General features: G+C 43.2%; 1 protein-coding gene across 1 annotated transcript in view; it reads left to right on the top strand.

Annotated features, from left to right (window-relative positions):
* LOC146626823 (zinc finger MIZ domain-containing protein 1-like) overlaps positions 1 to 21,409 on the top strand; it is a 109,150-nt gene that overhangs the window by 55,598 nt on the left and 32,143 nt on the right. The window contains exon 3 of the mRNA XM_085361474.1: positions 17,229 to 17,348. Coding sequence (XP_085217600.1) covers positions 17,280 to 17,348 — 69 coding nt within the window. The 5' untranslated portion in view covers positions 17,229 to 17,279. The remainder of the gene's footprint in view (positions 1 to 17,228; positions 17,349 to 21,409) is intronic.

Below are 21,409 nucleotides of genomic sequence, written 5' to 3'. Positions count from 1 at the left end.
GGTGACAAATGACTAACTTAGATCTCCACAGGGAGCTAAGAGACTGCACTTAAAAGTGTCCAGCAATCCGGTGTCCATCACAAGCATAAATGATTTCTGAAGAGTCTTTTTTTTCCTCTTCTTTTTGCCTTGGGACCACAAATGACTAAAAGCTAATTCATTATTTGCGATCACTTCAAAACATAAAGCCTCCCACATAAAAGATTTCTCAAATACCCAGTTGAGATGTAATGCATCATCAGTCATGCTAGCAATCTCGCTCTATCAAAAAGGCTTGTCTCATTAAAAATACATGCGGTGTATTGAGCTGAAGTGTACCAATCATGCAAGCTTTCCATGAAAACTCCTTGTGCTGGTTTACAATCAGCAGGTAATGAGCAGCTAGGGGCTGAAGTGGATTTTCTACATTTTTCAGCATCCGTGGTGAAAATTTGGCTGCAAGAAGGGATTGCTGTTATTATCAAGCAGTCTATTTGGGTTAATAGTTTAATGCTAGGGCCGTAAGATTTTTAAAGATAGTGCACAAGTTCCAAAACAAGAAAACGTTTTAGAAGTTATGATGATTATTAATGGATTTGTTAATTGATTTTAGCATTTTTTCCAAATGCGCTTGTCTTTGTTCAGTGTTTGAATTGCTGTCGTTGTCTGCGCTGACTATCAGCAAAGCACCTCAATACTGTTAATAGAGATTTTGTATAAGTGGCTCATTTATTCAACAAGAAACTCTTCCGGAAGTGTTCGATACGAGCGGTTCTGCCTCGCCTATCAGCAGCGCGGGTTGTGTGTGGCAGAGATAACGTACGGCCATTGCGTCACAGGGACGGCGCGATTGGAGGCGGATTCGGGAGTCAAACAGCGTCTTATCTCCTGTATATCAATCACAGTGCACTGTGGCTCCCGCACACACAGGAGTGCCAGAGCTTACTGCTTTGTTTGTTGTAGCAACAAAACTGCTCTGAAGTGGTATTGTGGTGCCCTTGTTTTGGTTTTTTTTTAATATTTTTTCATAAAGGTTACTTGCTGTGTTGTCAGGGAAGCAGGAGAACAGAGTCCCCAGACTGTAGGTTCACAAAGCTCCGCAACAGCAAGAATAGAAATCATAGGATTTCTATTGACAGCAGCACTTCCAGTCAATAGTCTTTACAGGGTTTTGTGTTAACACAAACACCACGCGAAGCACCACAGCACACTCTATGAAACGCGCTCCACTCTGCAAGATAAACTGTTGTCATCAAGGAATTAGAGTAACTATCTGCTTTGTGTGTTTTCCCTGCGAGCAAACAACACAGCAAATCAAAAGAATGTTTACAGGGGCTGCAGAGGAGAAGAAGTGGAAGTGAAGAACAACGCCATGTTTCCTGTCTAGTGATTTGTAAAACTCTTGAATTAATTTTGGCCCGGAAAGCTGGCTCAGCTTACAGGGAGTTTTCCCTATAAACAGTGGAACGGAGATTCCTGCCCCTCAAGTTCTTTCCATTCTTTCCACGCTCTCTTTGTGTGTGTGTGTGCTTGTGTGTTTGCACATGTTCACAAAACTAACACTAATTTACAAGCATGCCCGTTATTCCCGATTTGGATTTTGCGTTGTCTGAAAATTAGTTATGCTTGTTGAGTTTTTGCTACTGTTTTCAGCAGTAACATTAATGCAGGAAGTGCTTAGTTAAAGGACTATTCCTAATTATTACAACTTGGGTGTATTTCCACAGCTTTGGCCACTGTGTCTGTTGTGATGACTATGGTAACAGTATCTTCAAAAACTGTGAGAGGTTTTAAACCAGCAACGTTTCTGCAGCAAGGTCTGAAAAACCTGCTGCATCATGAAAGAAGTTTAAAAAAAAATCCTAATTACTTTATTTAGAGATACGAGAAAACAGGTGTTGCATATGATGTTGTATCTTAATTAAAAATATCTGAAGAAAACTGACTTTTTTAAAGTAGTTCAGCTACGAGAGAACAATCAAGAACTGGGGATAAATTTGCTGTGTTGTGTGTTAAGAGCAACATCCCCTGCACCCACCACCTCCTTCTAATTCTAAATATCCCATTAGGGTAAAAGACCTAAATGTAGAAATCAGATGAAATAGACGCCTGGTAGCCTCTAAAAGGTCAGACCTTAATATTAAGTTTTAGGACGTCTGTATATATTAGAATGGAATATAAAATAACGAGTATAATAAGCAACACAATACCTAACATGTCTGAATAATTTAGGCCTGAAACCCAGATTTAATTCTTTCTTTTGCTCCAATTAGTTCTCCACACTCTGGCCCAGTTCAGCTATGGTTCCCCTGCTGCTCTGCCAGCAACCCGCCCAGTTCCCCCACGCAGGACGCGTGGGGAACTGGACAGGACGTCATACACTCTTCCCCACTCTGCCATGGCTCAACAGCCCATCCCTGACCTGCCCAACCCTGCACTGATTATATATATTTATCTATCAATCACATCTAGCTAGATCGGTCTCATTTTATAGCAGCCATCACACAAAATGTGTGTAAACAATACGTGTTGCTAGGCAAGCAGGCACATCAAACGTTGATGGATGTCTAAATGATTCTCTCTGTGGTTCTAGGTATAAGTGGTTATAATGTTTTGGGGGGTTTTCTTTTTATTCCACACACCCCAATATTCACTGTGTGCGAATTATGAATAAAACCTTTTGGGAAAAGTCATAAAAAATGAAATGAGAGGCTTTTATTTTAACAGTGTTACATGAGCACTAAAATGCCAAGGGCTCAAAATGACCCTGTTCTAGTGTTAACTAGCAATGTGCTGGTCTGCTGCCTAGCTTGAGCACTGGCGCTATTTTTTTAGCTTGTGATCTTTACCCAAACAGATAAGGAAACTTCCACACTGCTTTCTTTTTCTTCTTCTATCTTTTTATGGTGCTGAATATCAATCATACATCGCCAGATCTCTGATCGGTACAGTTGCTAGTCATGCATAGTCAGAATCTAGCGTGGTGCCTGTTTACAACTCTCAGTGCCACCTCAACTAAACAAACTGGAATGAGGCACCACCTTGTGGCACTATTTAGCAGTTGTGAATTCTCAAAATAAAGTGACAAAGTTGAGAGATCATTTAAGAAAGCTACTGTAGATGTCAGCAGGTATTGGTTTCTGGGAAATTTATGATATGATTGTTAACAGAGCTGTTGGTTAAAACATGAAAATAAGTTCCAGATTTTGTGAAACTTGAAGAATCATGTAAAAAGTTTCAAAACAGCCTAAACTGCTTAAAGTCAGCTAAAATCAACAGGGTATCAAATACCTGCGAGAGGCAATTCTTCTACTTTTCATTTGCCTGCCTCTCTAGTACTTTTTTTTTCACTTTGTGTGATCAAGATACAAATTTATTTGCCTGTGGCGCTCCTCTGTTCTTTGATGTTTCTTCTTACTACGCTCGTGTCCACCGAGGCCAGAAAGAAGAACAACTTTTCCAAGTTTAGCTGTCGAACATCAAATCGTGAACATCGGTATTGACTCGCGTCCCACCAGGCCAATTTAATCTGTGATTCAGCTCGCACAGTTTAGCCAGCAGAAGAATCGCGTTATTAAGCCCCCTTAATGAAACAGTCAGGATGGACTCTCCATATCTTTGTGCACTAAAAAAAGCTCTTCTAAATGGAAAACACATTGTCTTCATTATTTGCAAGTGTACAATGAAGGCAGTTGCCATGACTACAGCCATCGGAGGCTGAAGCCTGGTTTGAGGCCAGAGGGGCTACAGGAACAAAGTGGCTCCTAATGGAGAGATTGTACAAATGACTCTCTGAAAGGGTTATATATCGCTGGCATTTTCATGTTGGCCAACACAGTCGCGGCGCAACAAATGATCGGTTTCAGATCATATCCTCGTGTCAGTGCTGGTTCTGTTTAATGAAACAAGATAAATCTCGCCAAGTTATTTGCTATTCCCACTGAACAGTCTGCTAAATATTCTTAGAAATGCATCTCTAAATGGCTGTCCTATGTTGTTTTCCAACGTAGCGGCTTTTTAAAGAGCCTTGCGGAAACTTCCAGTGTACACCAATCAAAATGCAGATTGTCTACACAGTGGGGTGTCCACCCAGGAGAATTAGAGCTGAATACTAAGCAGGAGAAAGCTCTCAGTTTTGACTGCTGTTTATGCTTTGGAGACAGGAAGAGGGAGGTAAAACGAGAGCGAGAGAAACGGCATCGCTTAATTTCTTTTCTCGTCTTGAATGTAGGTTAAATTACCTTTAAATCTCACACAGAATTGCACATTGCAGGTAAATGAGTCACTTGGCAGCTGATAAGTAGCTGCAAAGACATGCTGGGAATCAGAGACAAGGCGCCTTTTTGCTGGAAGAAAGAGACATTTTGCTAATAATAGAGGAAACGGTCGTATGGGACCTCTCTGCTCTCCGATTCATGTCAGATAATAATTGGTTTACCTGATACAATGCCCTGTGTTTGGTCGGTGATGGGGCGGCGGCGAAACAAATTACTAGGAGGTTGACCTTTTGTAGCGCCGTGCTGACCCCAGGCAGGGAGGCTGCATGACAGGAACACTAACACACCACAGTGCCACATAAACCAGTCTGGATATTACATACAGGGGTGTCGGTTTAGTTATTATACTGTCTGCGACATTTATATACCATTGTATCACCCTAGCAAATTACACTGCAAATTGCACACATATGTGTTTTATGAAATGTTAATTGCTTTAATGCATTGGCCTTTTTATTTCGGCTACATACTCTGCCTTATACGTGAGCATACATATACATCATTTCTGAATAAAATGTAGATAAAATAGTCTAAATAACATTTTTCAGCCTTAAATGGTGAGAACACATTTTACACACAGGCTATGCAAAGCTCTAACACAATCTACCAATCACAGGGCAGCGTGCATATAGCCCAAGGCTAGTTCAGTGTCCCACAGATGTGACAGATAGTGTTTATGTTGATTACCATCTTTTATTTACAGAGATAAAACAAATTTTGAGTTGTTTGGAAGTCGTTTATCCACTAGAGTACCTTACCCTATTAGCTCTGTCGCAGCACATGTAGCACAGTAGCATCTCTAAGGAAGCTGTTTCAACCAGTTTAAAAAAAAGAGAGAAAAGAAAAGCAATTGCCATCCATAAGTCAAAATTTCAGGCCAGTAATTTGAAATTCTGAGTTGCATATATCTAAATTTTTACTTAAAAGCTAACTAAGTTTTCAATTTCGCAGGAAATGCAGATATCCTCTGCAATTTTAAGGCTTTTTTAATGGCAATATATAACTTTTAACACTAAATTAAGAACAAATAATTTGGCGCGGTATAAATAGATTTAGTTATATCCTATTTATTGATATATTTAATAAATGTAATTTGCTAAATAAATTATAAAATTAAAAAAAATAGTATTAACTTATAAATTAACATTAAATGTAATGTAATAACATATCAAAGCAGTTTATCATGTGTATCTGTCTTGAGTGTTTCGCTGAGTTTTCTCGTGTTTTTAGTTTTGTTCCATTTTTTTCCAGTGGCAGAAACACACTTCCATACATCACAGTTAGGCAGATGGTGGTGAGGATTGTGTGTGTGTTTATTTAGATGCTAGGTTAGCTCTAACACACAGTATATGTATGCATACATGTAAGTGAAACCTGCAGGCATATGGATAACAGCATTTCTATATTGACTTTGGCCCCAGAAAGTCAGTGTCAGTTGGGATCTAATAAAATTTGCCAAAAGAGCACTTTCTGCTGCCTGTAAAGCTTATTGTGTGAGCCAATTGTTAAAAAAAAAAAAGAAAAGGGAAAAAAAAGATGAGTGAATTAGCATTTTTGTCAACTCAGCCACTCGTCAATGGGATTATAACTGCAGGATAGTAAGTGATTTTACTGAGTAAATTGGACTGGAACTATAAAAGTTAAGGGCCGACAAAGAAAAAGGATCTGTCTGAATCTAAATTACGGCTGTGGTTATCGACTGCTAGGTGCCATTCAAAGGAACTTTGACTAGATGCAACATCAGATTTGTGATTGTCGACATTAAAAAAAAAGCAATTGAGTTGCACTTTCAAGTTCCTTTTTCTTTAAGTCTCTCTTGTAAATGCACGAGGGTTCTGCACAGTGGCGGCAGCTCGCTGTGTCGTGTTTGTGCAAGGTTTATTTTACCCTTGCGAACAGGTTGTTCGCACGTTTGAAAGGAGCTCTGTTTGTGCTGTGGCTGGCCTTAAAGCTTGTTTCATGTCTTTGTTTATCTGAGAAGAGAAGAGTTCTCAACTCTCAAGACTTGTTTGTCCTTCCTGGGCTCAGACACTCAGCAGTCGTAGATCTAGTAGGACTGTTTTCTTTCGGTGTTCTCTACGGAGTTTTCATTAATGTGATGAAAGAGATCCGGGGCTTTCGAGGGCCCGGCGTGACGTCCGGAATATCCATTTTTCTGTAGATCAAGACTAGATATACTCCCAATTTAAATTCAAATCCTGGGGAATTGTCTGTGGTCTGCAAGGCACGTCACTGTCTCAAAAAAGGCGCCGCTCGATATTATAACGCAATTTGTATGTTAAAAAGGAGGCCCCTGTTGTTTAGATGTGTTTGGAAGTGCGAGTGTGTTTGTGTATGTGTGTATGCGTGCGTGAATATCGACGTGTCACTGACAGGGATGGCTTCTCCGGCCATTGTGTTAGGGAAGGGAGGCTGCTTGCTTTCAATCCATTATTGACTAATCTCATTAGCCGAGGATCCTAACGCTGAATGAGCGGCAGAAACGGACTCATTGAGATGCGACAATCACGTGCACACACACAAACACATTCGGCTGCAAGCTCACACGCACACATATTGAAGCACGCTGCCACAGAGAAAAGGAGTGACTTGTAATTATAGACAGCAGTTTGGAAAGAAGTTTTTATTGCCCGTAATTAGTCATTTTAATTAAGTGACTGCCTATCTGGGATTTCTACTGGAGCAGCTAATTATATGTTCAGCACTTTTTACTTGTGCACGGACATATGTGCGTGTGCCCTCTGTCGCCTTTGTCCCGTGGCTGCCTGTAATGTTTGGTCCGCCACTCGTGGATCGCACTCACCTGTGCGCCTGAAAAAAACACATCTGCTTTGCATGTGAGCTCGCACCGCCAACATCGTAAACTTTGCTGTCATGGAAAAAGGAGATGCAAAGTGTGGGCGCGATTTGCACAGTCTTAATAGGAGCTGCAGCGCCACGTAGCTTCGTGTCTCCGTGTCTCCGTGTTTGTTGCTGGCCAGGTGACTGGGCCACACACCTCTGCACTATCAGCCAGCAGAGAGAGAGCAGACCACTGCAGAGGGAGATTCATGACCCAGCCAGCCTGTAATTGCTGATGGTTCAGCAGTTTTCAGGGGCTGAAACAGGAGGATACAGAATTTCTCAGCTTTTTCCATTTCTTGCAGCACTCATTTCCTCAGCCTTTCTGATCCAGTGCTTCTCTCTTTCTCCCTCCTCAATGTGCTGCTGCCTCTCAGACCTTCCCACTCTGTCTTTTTGTGCATGTTTGTCTTTAGCTATGTGCGTGTCTCTGTGTGTTTCCCGCACACTTCTGGAAATGCTACTGCAGGCAGCTTTGTTTATGTTCACCTGTCAAGCTACCTCAACTTCTCTGATGGATGATGTGGAGCTTGTTGTTTGCCAACAGCTAGAGACAAGTTGTTGCTAAATTATACCCCCAAACAACATACCTGTCTACAAAACTAAGGTGAACTGCTGCTGGGAAATTGATTAATTGACTGGACTTTCAGTCAAAACTGTATTCATTGTTGCCATAATTCCCAAATGTGATGTTTTGCTCTCAGTTCATAACAAATTCATTTTAAATGATCAGCAGTTGCACCTGTATGTTTAAATGTGATATGGATATATTATGATATTGCCCAATCTTTATAAAGTGAATATGCAGACGAATGTTGGCAAACTCTTCTGTTACCAGAAGCCTTTCATTTGTAGTCCTTTTGTGATACAAGTTAAGTTGATCAGTTTGTTTGAACAGTCTTTGGTTGCATGGAGGTAAACGGTCTGTGTAGAGAGCAAAACGAGGGATTCCACTTGCCAAAATGTACTCTCTGGATCACTGCTTCTCATTTAGCTTTTTATTAGCTTTTTTCAAATGTATCTGGATTCATAAACAATGACTGGAACAGGAACTCTTAGCCTGGATATCCGCCGGCTACACTGGAAGCGCCGAGAAATTGGCTGTTGTCCCCAGAGGCTAAGTCAGCAGAGAAGCTTATGGGTTTCCAGACCGACCACTGACCCTATTTATAAAGAGTTTATATGCAGGCATAAGCTTTAAGCACTTCGGTAGGTCCTCACATTTTAAAGTTTGTTAATTGGTTGCTTTTTTTTTCTTTTGTTAGGGGTGTATATGCAGATGATGTTTATGCATATAAAGTGTATATGTCCGTATGGAAGAGATTTTAAAAGCTAATTTTATGTTTTATATCCATTTAATGTCTCATAAGACTGTGATTTATTTACGAAACGGGCTCCTTTTGCATTTTTCCCTCATAAAAACGTAATTTTAAGAATTATGTATGAATAAGTAAACATTGTGTTGTATGAACAAGGGGACACTTTCACAAGTATAAGAGCTATATATGAAATATAAACATTTTACTTCAGAGGCAGTGGGAAATTCCTAATAACTTGTTTCTTTTTCACATGGGTGTGTTAAAGGATAGACTGTTATCGCTCCATATGACAGCATATTTCCATAAGCTGGAACTCTGCCACCCTCTCCTACAGTAACATTCAATATTAATTTGATACTATTTTTAGCTAGCAGTAGGATTATATAAAATGAGACCATACTGTTGTGCAAGCATCTGATCTGCATCGCTGAGACTCCTTGCATGCGATACGGTTTGCCTTTGGTGTTTTTATGCTGTAGCGACTCCCTAAAGAGGGCCGCACACAATAGGGAAATAATATACACTGAGTGAAATGATCCAAGGATGCCTGGATAAAGAAAGAAAGATGAATAAATGAATAAATGTCTTCAGTGCTTGATCGAAGACTCCACTAAGTCTTTTTCTCCCTGGAGAATCTCCTTTTTCTTCCCTGACACATTGGAATTCTTCACAGCTGCACGTGAAATGAGAGGCTTCCCGATTCATTTACACAAAGGCAATCAAAACATAACAGCCCACGATATCTGGCAAATTAGTGCAGCGCAAGCAGTGTGGTGTGGGCTCCAGAAGAGGCCGAGGAGGGGAGGCAGAGGTCTGCGTGTTGCATGGGATTCATCACATGCTCGCGTGTGTCCTCCCACGGTTCCATAAGGAAGATTTGTGACACGGATTTACTGCAGCCTGTGCTGTCTAACCTCTAAATCAGCCTCCTCCTACACGTCAGACCCATACTCCCTTTTTACATGCAGAGACACTCGGACTCACACGCATTCTGCGTGGTCACGGAGGGGGCGGGTAGGACGTCGAAGGTGCAGGGGGCGAAAGGGAAAGGAAGAGAGGTCGAACTGCCCTAGTCAAAAAGCCTCCTCTCTGCAGATCAAGCATTCGCCTGTCTGGTAATGTGTTGTCATTGACCAATTAGGAACTCCAGATCAAACGGGTGCAGGGAATGGCCTCTCACTGGCCCTCTCTAAGCACTCTGCTCTTTTTAATTGAGCACATTTGTGGAATGAGAGGCTTCTCCCCGGAGGGACCGATGGCTGTAGATACTAGCAAGCTGTTAACACGGGATCAGTCCGCCCAGCAAGGTTATCAAACAATCTGCAAATATTAAAAAAGAATATATTTCTATGAGCCATGCCAGCTAGATCACTCCAATTCACGTCTGTGGACTGGAGGAGAAAATGTTTGGGGGGGGGGGGGGTTTCTGGAAAAATGGAACAAAAAAGATGAAGTAACATCTCAGATGGCTTTTAGTGTTCAAAAAACAAAACAGAAAATGGTTGTGAAGGGAATCGTTGCTTTATTGATTTGTAAGATGAAGGTTGTGGCATTCCTTCTTTCAGATGTTGACTGTATTTTTTATTTAACTATGAAACTTTCTCTAAAAATGTAACATCTAAAATAACTGGTCACAGGGTCACAGTTGCTGTTTTCCTATGTATATTTTTTAATTCAGGTTTTGGACTTTTGATTAAATAAATCAGGATTTTTAAGACATATTCTCAAGCCGATATTCCTGCTGATGAAATTTCCAAATGGAGATGTTAGCGAGGTCATTATAAGGTCTGGCAGTTTGATGGTATGTCTTCACAGACTCCTTTGGTGAAACAGAGAAAGCTCATGTTGCCGCTGTCCATCAGTGTCTAGGCAGGTTGAGCTCATGCACTATTTAAAATCCCTCACTCTCTGTTTCTTTCTGTTTCTCTCCTCCCATTCACTCAAAGTCACAAAAGGCCAAAGGTCACTGGCACAATGGAGACAAGGAGGTCCTCCATCCCCCTGCCCACACCAACAACTCCTTCAAACACACACACGCCAGCTAACAAACACCCACAACTGCCTCTAACTTATCACAGCTACTCTCACGCAGTGTATGCTTGTAAAGCAGCGAACACACAAACACGCACACCCCTCCTGTTCTGCTCTCAGCCTTCTTTGAATTCCTTCCCATGTATCTTGCAGCTCGCCTGTCACTCCTCCCCCCAGCGCTATCAGTCTCTCTCTCCCAGACCTCATAATGGCTCCTCTTGGGTAGCGGCTGCGTCTGCAGCTCCCGCTATTTCAAAGTTTTAGCTGGCCGGATTAAGCATGGTATGTGGAAAATGAACAGCCACTCACAGGAGGGACACATGAGCTGAATGCATAATAAACCAGGAGACTGGCAGGAAAAAAAACTGAGAAAGGAAGGTGGGGGGGCTCAGAAGTTGTCTGAGGCAGTGTCGGCACCTTCGTGGCAACAATATCACTCACAGAAATGGAAATAAAATGCCTCTTTGACTTTTCCTCTATGCTCGCAATCAAAGGCAATTTTTAAGACAAAGTGTTCCAAGGGGTGGTAGTGATGGCTCTCTTTTGTGAGACTCTGAATTTACCTCATATCTCAACAATGGCTGCAGGTTTACACTTTGGCTCACTGGTTTCATCATCACCATCATCATCATCGTCACATGCCTCCGAAATTCCAGGAGGATTGTGAAGGAGAAAGGAGCTTGGCAGCGAGCAGTGAGGCTGATGGAGCACCACAGGCACAGGGAGACAGAGCGGGGCTAGCTGCCTAGCCGTTTCACCTCGCGCTGCTCTGCATTTGGTGGGGGCTCGCACAGTCATGTGGCTCATCTGTGCTGCCTCTAGCGCCACGGGGGAATTGACCCTCCCCCTTGTCTGCTATTAGTGTAAGGGTGGAAGGAAATTAAAAGAGTAGCTCTTTGGAAGAGGCAGTGCAGAGCAAACAAGAGAAGGAGAAGGAGAAACAATGATGCTACTCATGTTTGCAGGTTCTCCTCTAGTTTTTGCCAGCTCCATGAGGGAGGCAGGCTAGCGGATGGATGGTGGCTTGGCAGTGAAGAGAGACTGGCTCCCGTTTGCCTTTGTCCTTTCTCTCTCTCTCTCTCCTTTTTTTTTAATCGTAGTCAGAGATCAGCCTCTGAGACTTGGTGAAATGTTACACTTGGTTAGAGAGGAGATATTGCTAAGGCCCCTCTATGATCCCAACCCTCTGTTTTCTTCTTCTGCTTCTGCTGGTGGCCATGAAGGGTGGGTGGGGGGTGTCTCTGCCACCCCGGCCTCCTGCCTCCAATACCATGCTCCCTTTGCTTTTCTAATCATGCTGCAGATGTGCCTGATGGCTGAACAATCTCTGTGTACTGAACGTGGGGCTCCCGCAGGAATCCAGGAGGCTTGCTTATGTGAGCTGTCATGAAAAAAAAAAAAGTGAGAGGGCAAAAAGGGAGGGAGAGAGTGAATGTGGATCTGCGTGAAAGACAGAGCGAGGGAGTGGAGTGAGTTAGAGGGAGAATGGGAGATGGAGAAAGACAGAGGGAAAGAGGGAGAGATCAGTGAACAGCGACCAACACAGCAGGGCTCCTTTGGATTGAGTGTGTGCGCGCGTGTACGCACGAGAGCGAGTGGCACAAGTGCGAGCCCGCCCTCGCTCACGGTTGCCTCTGGAGCTACAGACCAAACCACATTAAATAAAAGAAATCCATTCCCAAGCCTGTTAAGGAGCCATGTGGGGAGGTGTGAGCGTGTGTGTGCACTCGAGTGGCTGCGTGTCCATATGTGTGTGTGCAGCAGAGACATGGGGGAAGGGAGGAGGAGGTGCTGGAGAAGGGCTGAGGGGAGGGGAGGTAGAGCAGGGAGGTGGGACAGGCAGGAGGCAGCTCATATTATCCTCCGTGCCAGCTCTGGATGGAGCCTGCCGGGGATTATGGCACATTCTGTGAGGCAACAATGGAAGAAGCACTGTTACGTACACATTTCCATCCTCTCTGCTTTTTCCTCCGTCGAACAAACACAGCTTTGTCCTCGCTGCCTGCCTGGCCACTTACCAGGCAGACACCTGGAGTCCTAGAGGTGCCCTCTCTAAACTGAACGCCCATCCCTCAGTGCGAAAAAAACAAAAACGGTCTTCTCTACAATGTTGAGATAATTAAAGGAGAGCTTTCACGCCGGCCTCAGCCGACAGTCGGAAGAAAACAAGACATATCTCGGAATCAAAGCTCATTAAAATCATGAGGGTAAAGAGATGCTTCCTCCCCCTCCTCCTCCTCCTCTTCTTCCTTCTCTCCTCCTACTCCCTCATCTTTATCACCCTTAAGCAAGTGCTGCAAACAGCAGACCCCTAGTCAATGATGGTGCAGATTAGTCCTTTATTGCCTAATTCACCTACAACAGATGACTCATGGAGACTTGGATCACCTTGAGTCTTGACATGTCCCCATAAGGTATGAGAATGATGCTGATTTCTTCACTGAGGCCACCGTGTTCAGATTTAATAGTGTCAGCAGTGCTTAGCTTAGTAGCTTTCGATTAGCGAGGTGTGTGTGCGTGCATGTGTTTTGGTGTGTGTCGAGGAGAGGGGGGTGTTTCACACTGCTCTGCGGAGGTGTAACACCCTGCCTGTAGTGTTGTTGTAAAGCACATTACGAGTGACTGAGGGTGTTGTTATGGTATCATGATGCCGGCCCAGCACTCAAGGGAAGGTGAGAAGATCTGTGTGCTTGTGTGTGTGCGCGCGTGTGGTCGGGATGGTAGCCAGCGTAGTTTGCTGTCTTTCTACACCTGTAGCCGCACTCACTCTCTCACCTTTTCATGTCGACGAATACTTTGAGCGCCTCGGGAGATGCGCTTTAGAAAAATGTCTCCATTCAAATGTGGTACATGAGTCAGGAGGGCACGAAGGAAACGCTCTCAGGCGATTGTATAGATTTTAAGCAAACTTCCACATGAGCTAAAATTATTACCCCGCCTGTGTGTTATCAGCATCCATCATAGTTTAGTGACTGATGTGCCAGTTCAGCTTTGATTCACTGCTCTTGCATTATATGTGCTGTTTTCTCTGTGAAGTAAAACGCTCTAATCCATATCATAGGTATGCACACTTTATTACCTTCAAATATCTTTTCTGAATTGATGGCCTGTCGACTTGTCTGACATCTTATTTCTTGCCCTATCACACTTTGTAGTTGCATTGTCACTGTGCTTCCAGATCTCAGCAATTACTTTGGAGAGCACAATATTATCACGAGCAATGGCCAAAACTACGGAAATAAGAAATGTAATAAACTGGAAATATCCTTTAACAAGACTGCTCGCTCCCAGAGTGGCCTGACTGTTTTGGTTCACAAGCCATTTATATGAATAAATTAAATCTGTTTACCACTTCCCTGCGCCTCAACAGCTCAGTTGAGAGACTGTAAAGCGGCGCGGGTTCGTGATCCATTTGTTCTGCTGTGATGGCGGGATAAAGCTAATCATTGTCTACTTTTCTCCCTCTCCGACTGTTTTTATCCTGCAGAGCGGAGACGCGCAGCTCATCTACGTTACATTAACAAGCTAAAAACTCTCTTTGAAGGTTTTTGGGTGTCTGAAATAATGTTTAGATTCCAAACTGTGCGATTGTGACAGTTCAAAAAGCAATTCCCTCTTACTTACTGCAGATAATGTTGCACTTTAGTGTCTTCATTCAACATTGTTTAGCGTCACCCTCTTCCAGCCCTTCCTGTGGCACAGTTTTGTCATCAAATTAAATCCGCAGCCCTTTTCAAGGTACGCTTACGTAACATGATCACGTAATGAGACAAACATGGACCCCGTCTGACAGGAGACGGTCCTCTCTCCGCGGGGTGCCGTGCGAAAACAAAGCTTTAAAGTAGTGTTACAGGGGGAAGAAAAACATTGTTTTACCCTAGAGGTGGGCTGATAGCACTGTGAAAAGCCCATCTGAAGAGGTAGGCCTCATCTGTCACTGGGCAATGGAGGAGGCAGCCATGCAGAAGCCCCCTGATTATAAAGAGATAATTTCATCCAATCCTCCGGTGGTGCTCCATCGCCTTGCCGCCATACTCCACTGCCTTTCATATTTGTTCCCAGCCTGCATCTCCTCACCCGTTTCGTTTTATTACAGCTCCCACTCAATACATATATTTTAGCTCCCCCTTGAATAGGAGAGGGAAGCGGGTCTCCCTGCTCTCGTCCCACTCTCCGACTCCCCCCACACCCACGAGTCTTTTGTTGTGCAGGAATCCACAGCTCAACTTGTTGTGTAACGCCTGCTGTGCAATTTGCAGTAAATTAAGCTCAAGTAAGGCACATATCTGCAGCGATTTCCCCTCACACGCTCAGAAGCGTCAGGCAGGATTGCCGGAGTTACTATCTGAATCAAGGCAAATAACATCACGTAAAGGTAGCAGCACACAGAAAATAATAAGCGATAGCATCTGTAAGATAGATGAGAGCTTGTAAATAGAGGCGGGCTCATAATTGCCACTGTTGTCATATCTCCATAGCATCATGGGTTTAATCTGTAAATTGGCTCTTGTTAGTCATCAAAGATATAACAAAGGACTAGTGTTTAATTAGAACAAATGAATATCTGGAAATTAAATTACACCTCAACACTGCCATGCTATTTAAAAAAAAAAGTCATTATCTTAGGAAGAAAATGCATGTAAATGTGTGCACACGTAGGCTTTACAGCGATTCCTGCACCGTGTGTTTAACCGGTTAAAAAACGGAGGAGGTGAATGGCAGCCCAACCTTTCTTTCCCCTCATTTTAACTCACTGTTGGAGGTAAGAGAGATGACAGGGGGAGAGCTCGAGTGAGAGAGCGAGAGCAAGGGGAAGGGCAGGAGGGAAGAGAAAGAGAGAGAGTCGGAGGGAGCAGGTCGACTCGCTCATCAATAACCACAAGGTCAGACAGGCAGTGCCGGGCTGAGTGGGCCCTGTTAGGAAGCAGCAGCTGAGGATTTGTAGAGCTTGTAAAGGCTTAAAGCAACACTGCTCCGCCTTCTTTGTGCCACAAGCCAGGCCTTTGAAGGGCCAGGGAGACACCTGCTGGTGGCTGAGGAGCACAGTGGTCTGGGGACACCCTTGCCAAGGATCAGCTCACTATCAGCTGGCAGAAGGAGGTGACTGGGGGGAGTATTATAGCAGCAAACACCTGATGGATGTATAAAACATGTGTCACTAAGGAAGCTGTTGTTTGACAGGAGTATCCATGACCACATGTTATAAAATGTGAACGTTATTTGATTAAGCTGTAGATATCTGAAAGTCACTTAAACCCATGCCCAATCGTTTTTTTTATGCTAAATTCCTCAAATCATTATCAGAACTCAGCCACGCCCACTTCAAATGTTTCATCTGAGGATTCAGTAAGTCTGTGAGACATCAGACATGTCAACAAACAAAACACTTTCCATCTGCAAAGAGGAGTGGAAAAAATACTCGGACATCTCCCCCCCCCCCCCCCTTTATGAGCTTTCTAATTTATGGAGAGGAATGCACTAGTGTGCCCTTCTCTCCTCTCAAGTACAGGCATGAGCAGCTCCAATAGGTAGCATAAAAGCTCTTTAGCTGTCTAGTGGAGTAGATTACTGGCCCTGCCGTTAAATCCAGCTAGAGACCCCTAAGTGAGCATTATCAGTATGGTGCAGCATGCTGCCTCCTCTCTCTCCCGCTCTCCTTTTTTTTTTCCTCCCCTCGCTCCCTCATCTCTCAGGTACTTTGTACGGCGAAATTTCTCACTGTGTGATGGTAATGGAGAAGGATGGCGTGGAGAGGGAGGGGTCTGAAAGAGCGTTTGAGTGAGAGATGATGCACCGCAGGACGAGATGCCCCTGCAGTAGCGAGAAGGAAAGATTGAGACAGGATGAGATAAAGGGGGAGTGAGGCGGAGGAGAAGATGGAGGTTACACTTTTCACCACCCATAAACGCGCTTATTAATTCACTAAACCTTCCACTTCAAGCTGCAGGTCACTACGAGTTCTGGCCGACAGCCTTGTGTAATATTTATTTGACACTGAATGCAACATTAAATCAAACCCCCTAGAGGCGAAATTGATAACCTTTAATGTAGCCGGTGATACTTTTTAACTTGTGATAATAGTATGTAGCATGTCAGCTCACAGCCTCATTGTTTGCCTTCCATAAAATATTATTCTCTCTGCTAAAAGAAGAAGGTTTTCTATAAGCTGCTACTCCAAAATCAATAGTGCGCTGTAAGGGGTTTTGTTAGAGGAACTCTTATGTAGCTGGAGCGAGAAGGGAGGAGAAAGGGGAGTAAAATGTAGAGCAAGTCTGGGCCCAGGGTACAGATAATTGTTAACCAAAGATTACATAATGGCTAAGTAATGTAAACAGAGAACCACATGCCAAGTTAATGTTCTCACAGGCCAGGATGGAAGGGTTTCGTGCAGCTTTCTGAGGTAATGCTGACAGACTGAGGTGCTACGACTCAGTGTGTGTGTGTGTGTGTCCCTCTACCTCTGTTCATTTTCACCCCAAGGTGCTTTAAACACAGTCAGACATCCTGTCTACGTCCAGTGTGTCATTTCCAAAGGTGTATGGCACCGTTCGGGGCAACCGCCAGGGCTTGTTAAGGGTGTCACAGGAGCTGAGAGGAATGTCATCCTTTGGGCTCTCTGAGGTGCTTGTCACCTGCCAAATCAATATCTCCCTGCTCAGCTCACAGCACCCAGCACACACACACACAAACACACTATAACAGCAATATCCTGGTGGTGATGGAATTGGCAGCTTCACTTGGAAGAGGTGAGCCTTAACATTTGTCTGTGTTTGTGTTACAGAAGTCTCCAGTTTAATGGCTGGCAGGTAGAGGCCAAAGAGGGACAATCAACATGAACTCGATTCCGTCGATGGACAGACACATACAGCAGACCAATGACCGTCTGCAGTGTATCAAACAGGTGAGGAGGTGTTGAAGGTGTTGGCTCTCAGACATTAATATTATATTTCAATTAAAAAACGAAATAAATAAACTGTGATGATGACAACGACAGCGATTAGCATCATCACAAGTTGATATTTAATAACTTTTTCCAATAATTAAGCATCATTATTAATGTATTTGTTATTTTCTTAAATATAAAATGACAGATTTTAAATTATATACTGTAGGCTGTAACTTCATTTGCACATATGTGTGCTTGTGCTATATTTATTAATGGTTAGTAAATCATCCAGTCGTTTTGTAAATGACTCAGTTCTCATTACCAGGGCCTCGATTACAACCATTTAGTCCAGCGGTTGTAAAACTCTTAATTGTCGCACTAATGAAAATCTCACCCTGCACTCACACACACACAATTTTTACTGACTGCTAACAGTAAAAAAAGGATCCAAGTTGAATGTGAGCAAAATAAAGATCAACACAATAGCATCAGCAAACTCTTGTTTGTTTACTTCTCTAAAAAAAAATCACAGCGGTGCCATGCCCCTGCAGTTTGAGAGCTTCTTATTCAGTCTGGTGTGTCAGAGACATACACATCTGTGCAATACTGTGGCCTATTCCTTGATTTTGTGACAGGGCCCCTTTTTTTCTGTCTTTTTAAATCTGGGTTAATAAAGGGAAGGGGTGCATTGGAATCCAACATTTTTACTCCGTAGACCCAAAAAACTGCTAGTGAATATGAAAGTCTATGGTGGGTGAAACAGCACACAAGCAGCAGCCTCCAGGTTCACATTCATGTGATTTACAGCACATCTGTTTATATGCTTTTAAAAACAAGTGTTATACACATCTGTGAAAACTTTATAAACACACTGCATGGTATATTATAAACATTAGCTGCGGTTTTACAGATGAATTACATAAATGGTTTACAAAAGAATTATTAGCCAATAAGTAAACCTCCTGATTATCATGTTGTGGTCTGTTAACAGTAAAGTAGCTCTTTTAATTTGCCATTTATTAACACTGATTATGAAGTTTTATAGTTCATTTAAAGCCTTCAGGCTAAAGCATGTTCAGTAAGTTAGTAAGGTACTGGACTTTTTGCTGCTACCGGTGGAAAAACACAAGCAGGGAAAAAAAAACCCTCACCAGCCCTGTTCACCTTTCCAAGTACACACATGTAGTGAGTCACATCCACGGTGAGACTGCCTCTCTATCTTCCTGTTTGGCCACAGTTAAGTGACTAATCTGTTCAGCTCCTATTATCAGGACTCTGGTGTGACTCAGGTTACCGACTGGGGTCAAAGAGCAGAGGCTCCCCTCCCTCCCCCCGTCATCGCCCTGCTTTCTGCCTCCACCGCTGCTGACTCCCAGCGTGTCCTTTTGTTCTCCTCTCAGCACCATTTACTGCAGGACAAATCTTCGGCAGAATTAGGCAGGCATACTTGTGTAACCCCAGGCTACAGGGATCTTCCTTTGATCTCTTCTCTTAACTGCTGGTCCATTTTGTTTCTGGGCTCTGTGCTGCCAAAGTCCACCTCCTTGAAAAGTGCATCAGAAAGCCTTCGGGGGACAATGTATGGGGGCTTGCACTTAAATGCAAATGTGGACGTGGTAAACTGCTTTATCCCAGCTATCCAAAAATAAGGCAAGGTGAGGCGGATAGAGAGACAAGGCAAGCATTTGGGGAGTAAAAAGAGCGAAGCTTCTCTATGTGTAGAAACAGGCCTTTTGTTCTTAAGTAATAAGGTACAGAGAAAAGGAGAGGTAAACACTCTCTGCCTTCAGTCTGGTTACCTTCTTCACAGCAGGCTATTAAATAATTCAATTTCCCCTCCTTTACTTGTAAGAGGAGAGAAAATTGATTCTATTAAAGCGCTGTATTACTAATAGCAGGTGAATTGGTCTGTAAAGGAAGTTGACAGAACTTGAAAGGGAACCTGTGTTTGTCTGAGAGTAGTTTACACAATCCCAAATGCTGTGGGGTTAAATGTATTGACCCCTCAAGTCAAAAATTTAAACAAATACATCCCAATGTTAGCACCCAGGAAAGCAGCACATGGGTAAACATGCCAATTAGAGAGATCCATGGCGTACAAGGAGGCCTTCAGTCCAACTAATAAATGGTTAAGCGCTGGGTCATTTCAAACCAACCAGTAAGAGCCAGCACCCTGCTAATAGAGGCAGCTTTGTGCCGCAGACAATCAGGGTTTGGAAGGCCCGCATAATAAATACCATTTATGTCCTGCCAATTAGACTAGCAGCGAGCCCATTCAGCCAACCGTCTATTCTCCTCCCCGCACACAAAGATGATCATCAGGGGAGATCAGAACAATTAACTCACTATCTTCTCCCCCTGCTCCCCATTGTCCAATATCCAAGCTATTAAAATAATTAAGGAAATATTGTAAACCAATCCAGCTGTTTGCTTTAATTGAAAGTGTGCACATGCTGAAATTTGGCATCTCGAAGGCAGTACCGACTTGGAGCAGGAATATAAATGAAGCCTCCTCCATTGTGTTGTTGTTTTCTGGGAGATGTGACATGTCTCTCTGAGTACTCCCAGCCAGTGCAGCGGACAGGGGAACAAATTGATTTTGTTGCTCAAATGATAAATTACTGCTGAGCGCGATGATAAAGTGGAGGAAATTGGAATCCGTCAACCTGATTGAATCACGGGTTGAAAGTTAAATCAGAAAATCATTACTGTGGTAATTTTTAAATTACTGTCTTGTTGTAAAATTGCAATAATATGATTTTTAAACAAACTCGACCAAACACTTGGGGGATTTTTTTGTTTCTTTCGTTCTTTTCTTTTGCCACATTGCGCTAAATCTGACTTTAAAATGAGTGACTTTGTTTTGGTTTCAGGTTATGCAGTTAATGGGAAAGATAAGGGACTAATTAATAGGTTGGCAGACAGAAATTTGCTCAGCAAGACTGAATATTTGTTTTGGTTATTATTTATTAAGGAGAATTTAAGAAAACAGCTTCCAGATGTGAGAATTTGCCTGTTTCGGGTCTTGTGGTTACAAAGACAAAATGCTTGAGATGTTGGTACAGTATAACCCTAGAATATAAATATATATATCTGTATTTATTCGAAAGTGATACAGAAAAACAAATGTTCGCCTGTTTAACCTCCAAACAGACAAGTATGCTTAAAAAGTGATTTATAAAAACAGTTATCTGATTTTTCCCCCAACACGTTTTTTCTCAGAGCCTGTTTGTTTTCCTCCTGCATCTCAGAACTGCACCATTGCGAGCACTTTGGGGAAGATGGCTTGCCTGATAATGTTGGTATCTATTTCAGAGACAGTATTTTCCTCTCACGGTGGGGAAGCCAGTTTTCTGTCAGACTCTCCTTTCGCTGATACATACAGGGGTTCGCCAGAAACTATGAACCATCCTCTCGCCGCAGGAACACTTCCTCACATTCTTAGCGGCGATATTTCAAGACAAACTGGAGGACTGTCCTCTTTGCACCGCTCCTACACTGCTTGTGCAGCTGTTTCTGTCTGCCGCTGTGTTCTTTCCAGTGTTAATTGTCTCCATTAACGTGTTTTCAGTGCTCTGGGGGTGTCGATGAATGTAGAGCAACAACAGCAGCAAACTAAGAACTGTGATTCTGAATGGAAAGAGTCTTTGCCCGATCACTTCTGATACATAAATGAAGTTATATCCAGATCCAGTTGTGTCAGAAGAAAAAAGCTATGTTCTCAGGACTCTGCAAGTGCCGTCTCTCTTTGTTTCCCTTGAACTGAACCGAGCATTAACAAGAGTGTACGTGTTGGAGGATCATTCTTACCCAGGGGACGGGGATAGGAGAGTGTGAGAGGGTCTCTTGGCCACTAGTTTAGGTTTGATTGGTGGGTTTTGGCCAGAGAAAGGGGAACATCTGTGGCGTGGTAGTGCCAAGCTCTCCGTGTGACAGCCACACTGGTGGGACCAATTGTTCTGAGTGCAAAGAACAGTAATCACTTCAAGCCCAAGTGGTGGTGTGTATTTTTTTTTCTTCCCTCTACATATTCTCCCTCCCTCCCCCTTTTCTCCCTTTTTCCATCCTTGGTGCAC

Source organism: Diplotaxodon limnothrissa, linkage group LG8 (assembly GCF_057381915.1).
Source record: "Diplotaxodon limnothrissa isolate DT_005_m linkage group LG8, D_limnothrissa_male_GT1.1, whole genome shotgun sequence".
Lineage (NCBI taxonomy): Eukaryota > Metazoa > Chordata > Actinopteri > Cichliformes > Cichlidae > Diplotaxodon > Diplotaxodon limnothrissa.
Note: the sequence above shows the minus strand (reverse complement) of the source record. Positions and strands in the feature narration are given on the sequence as shown.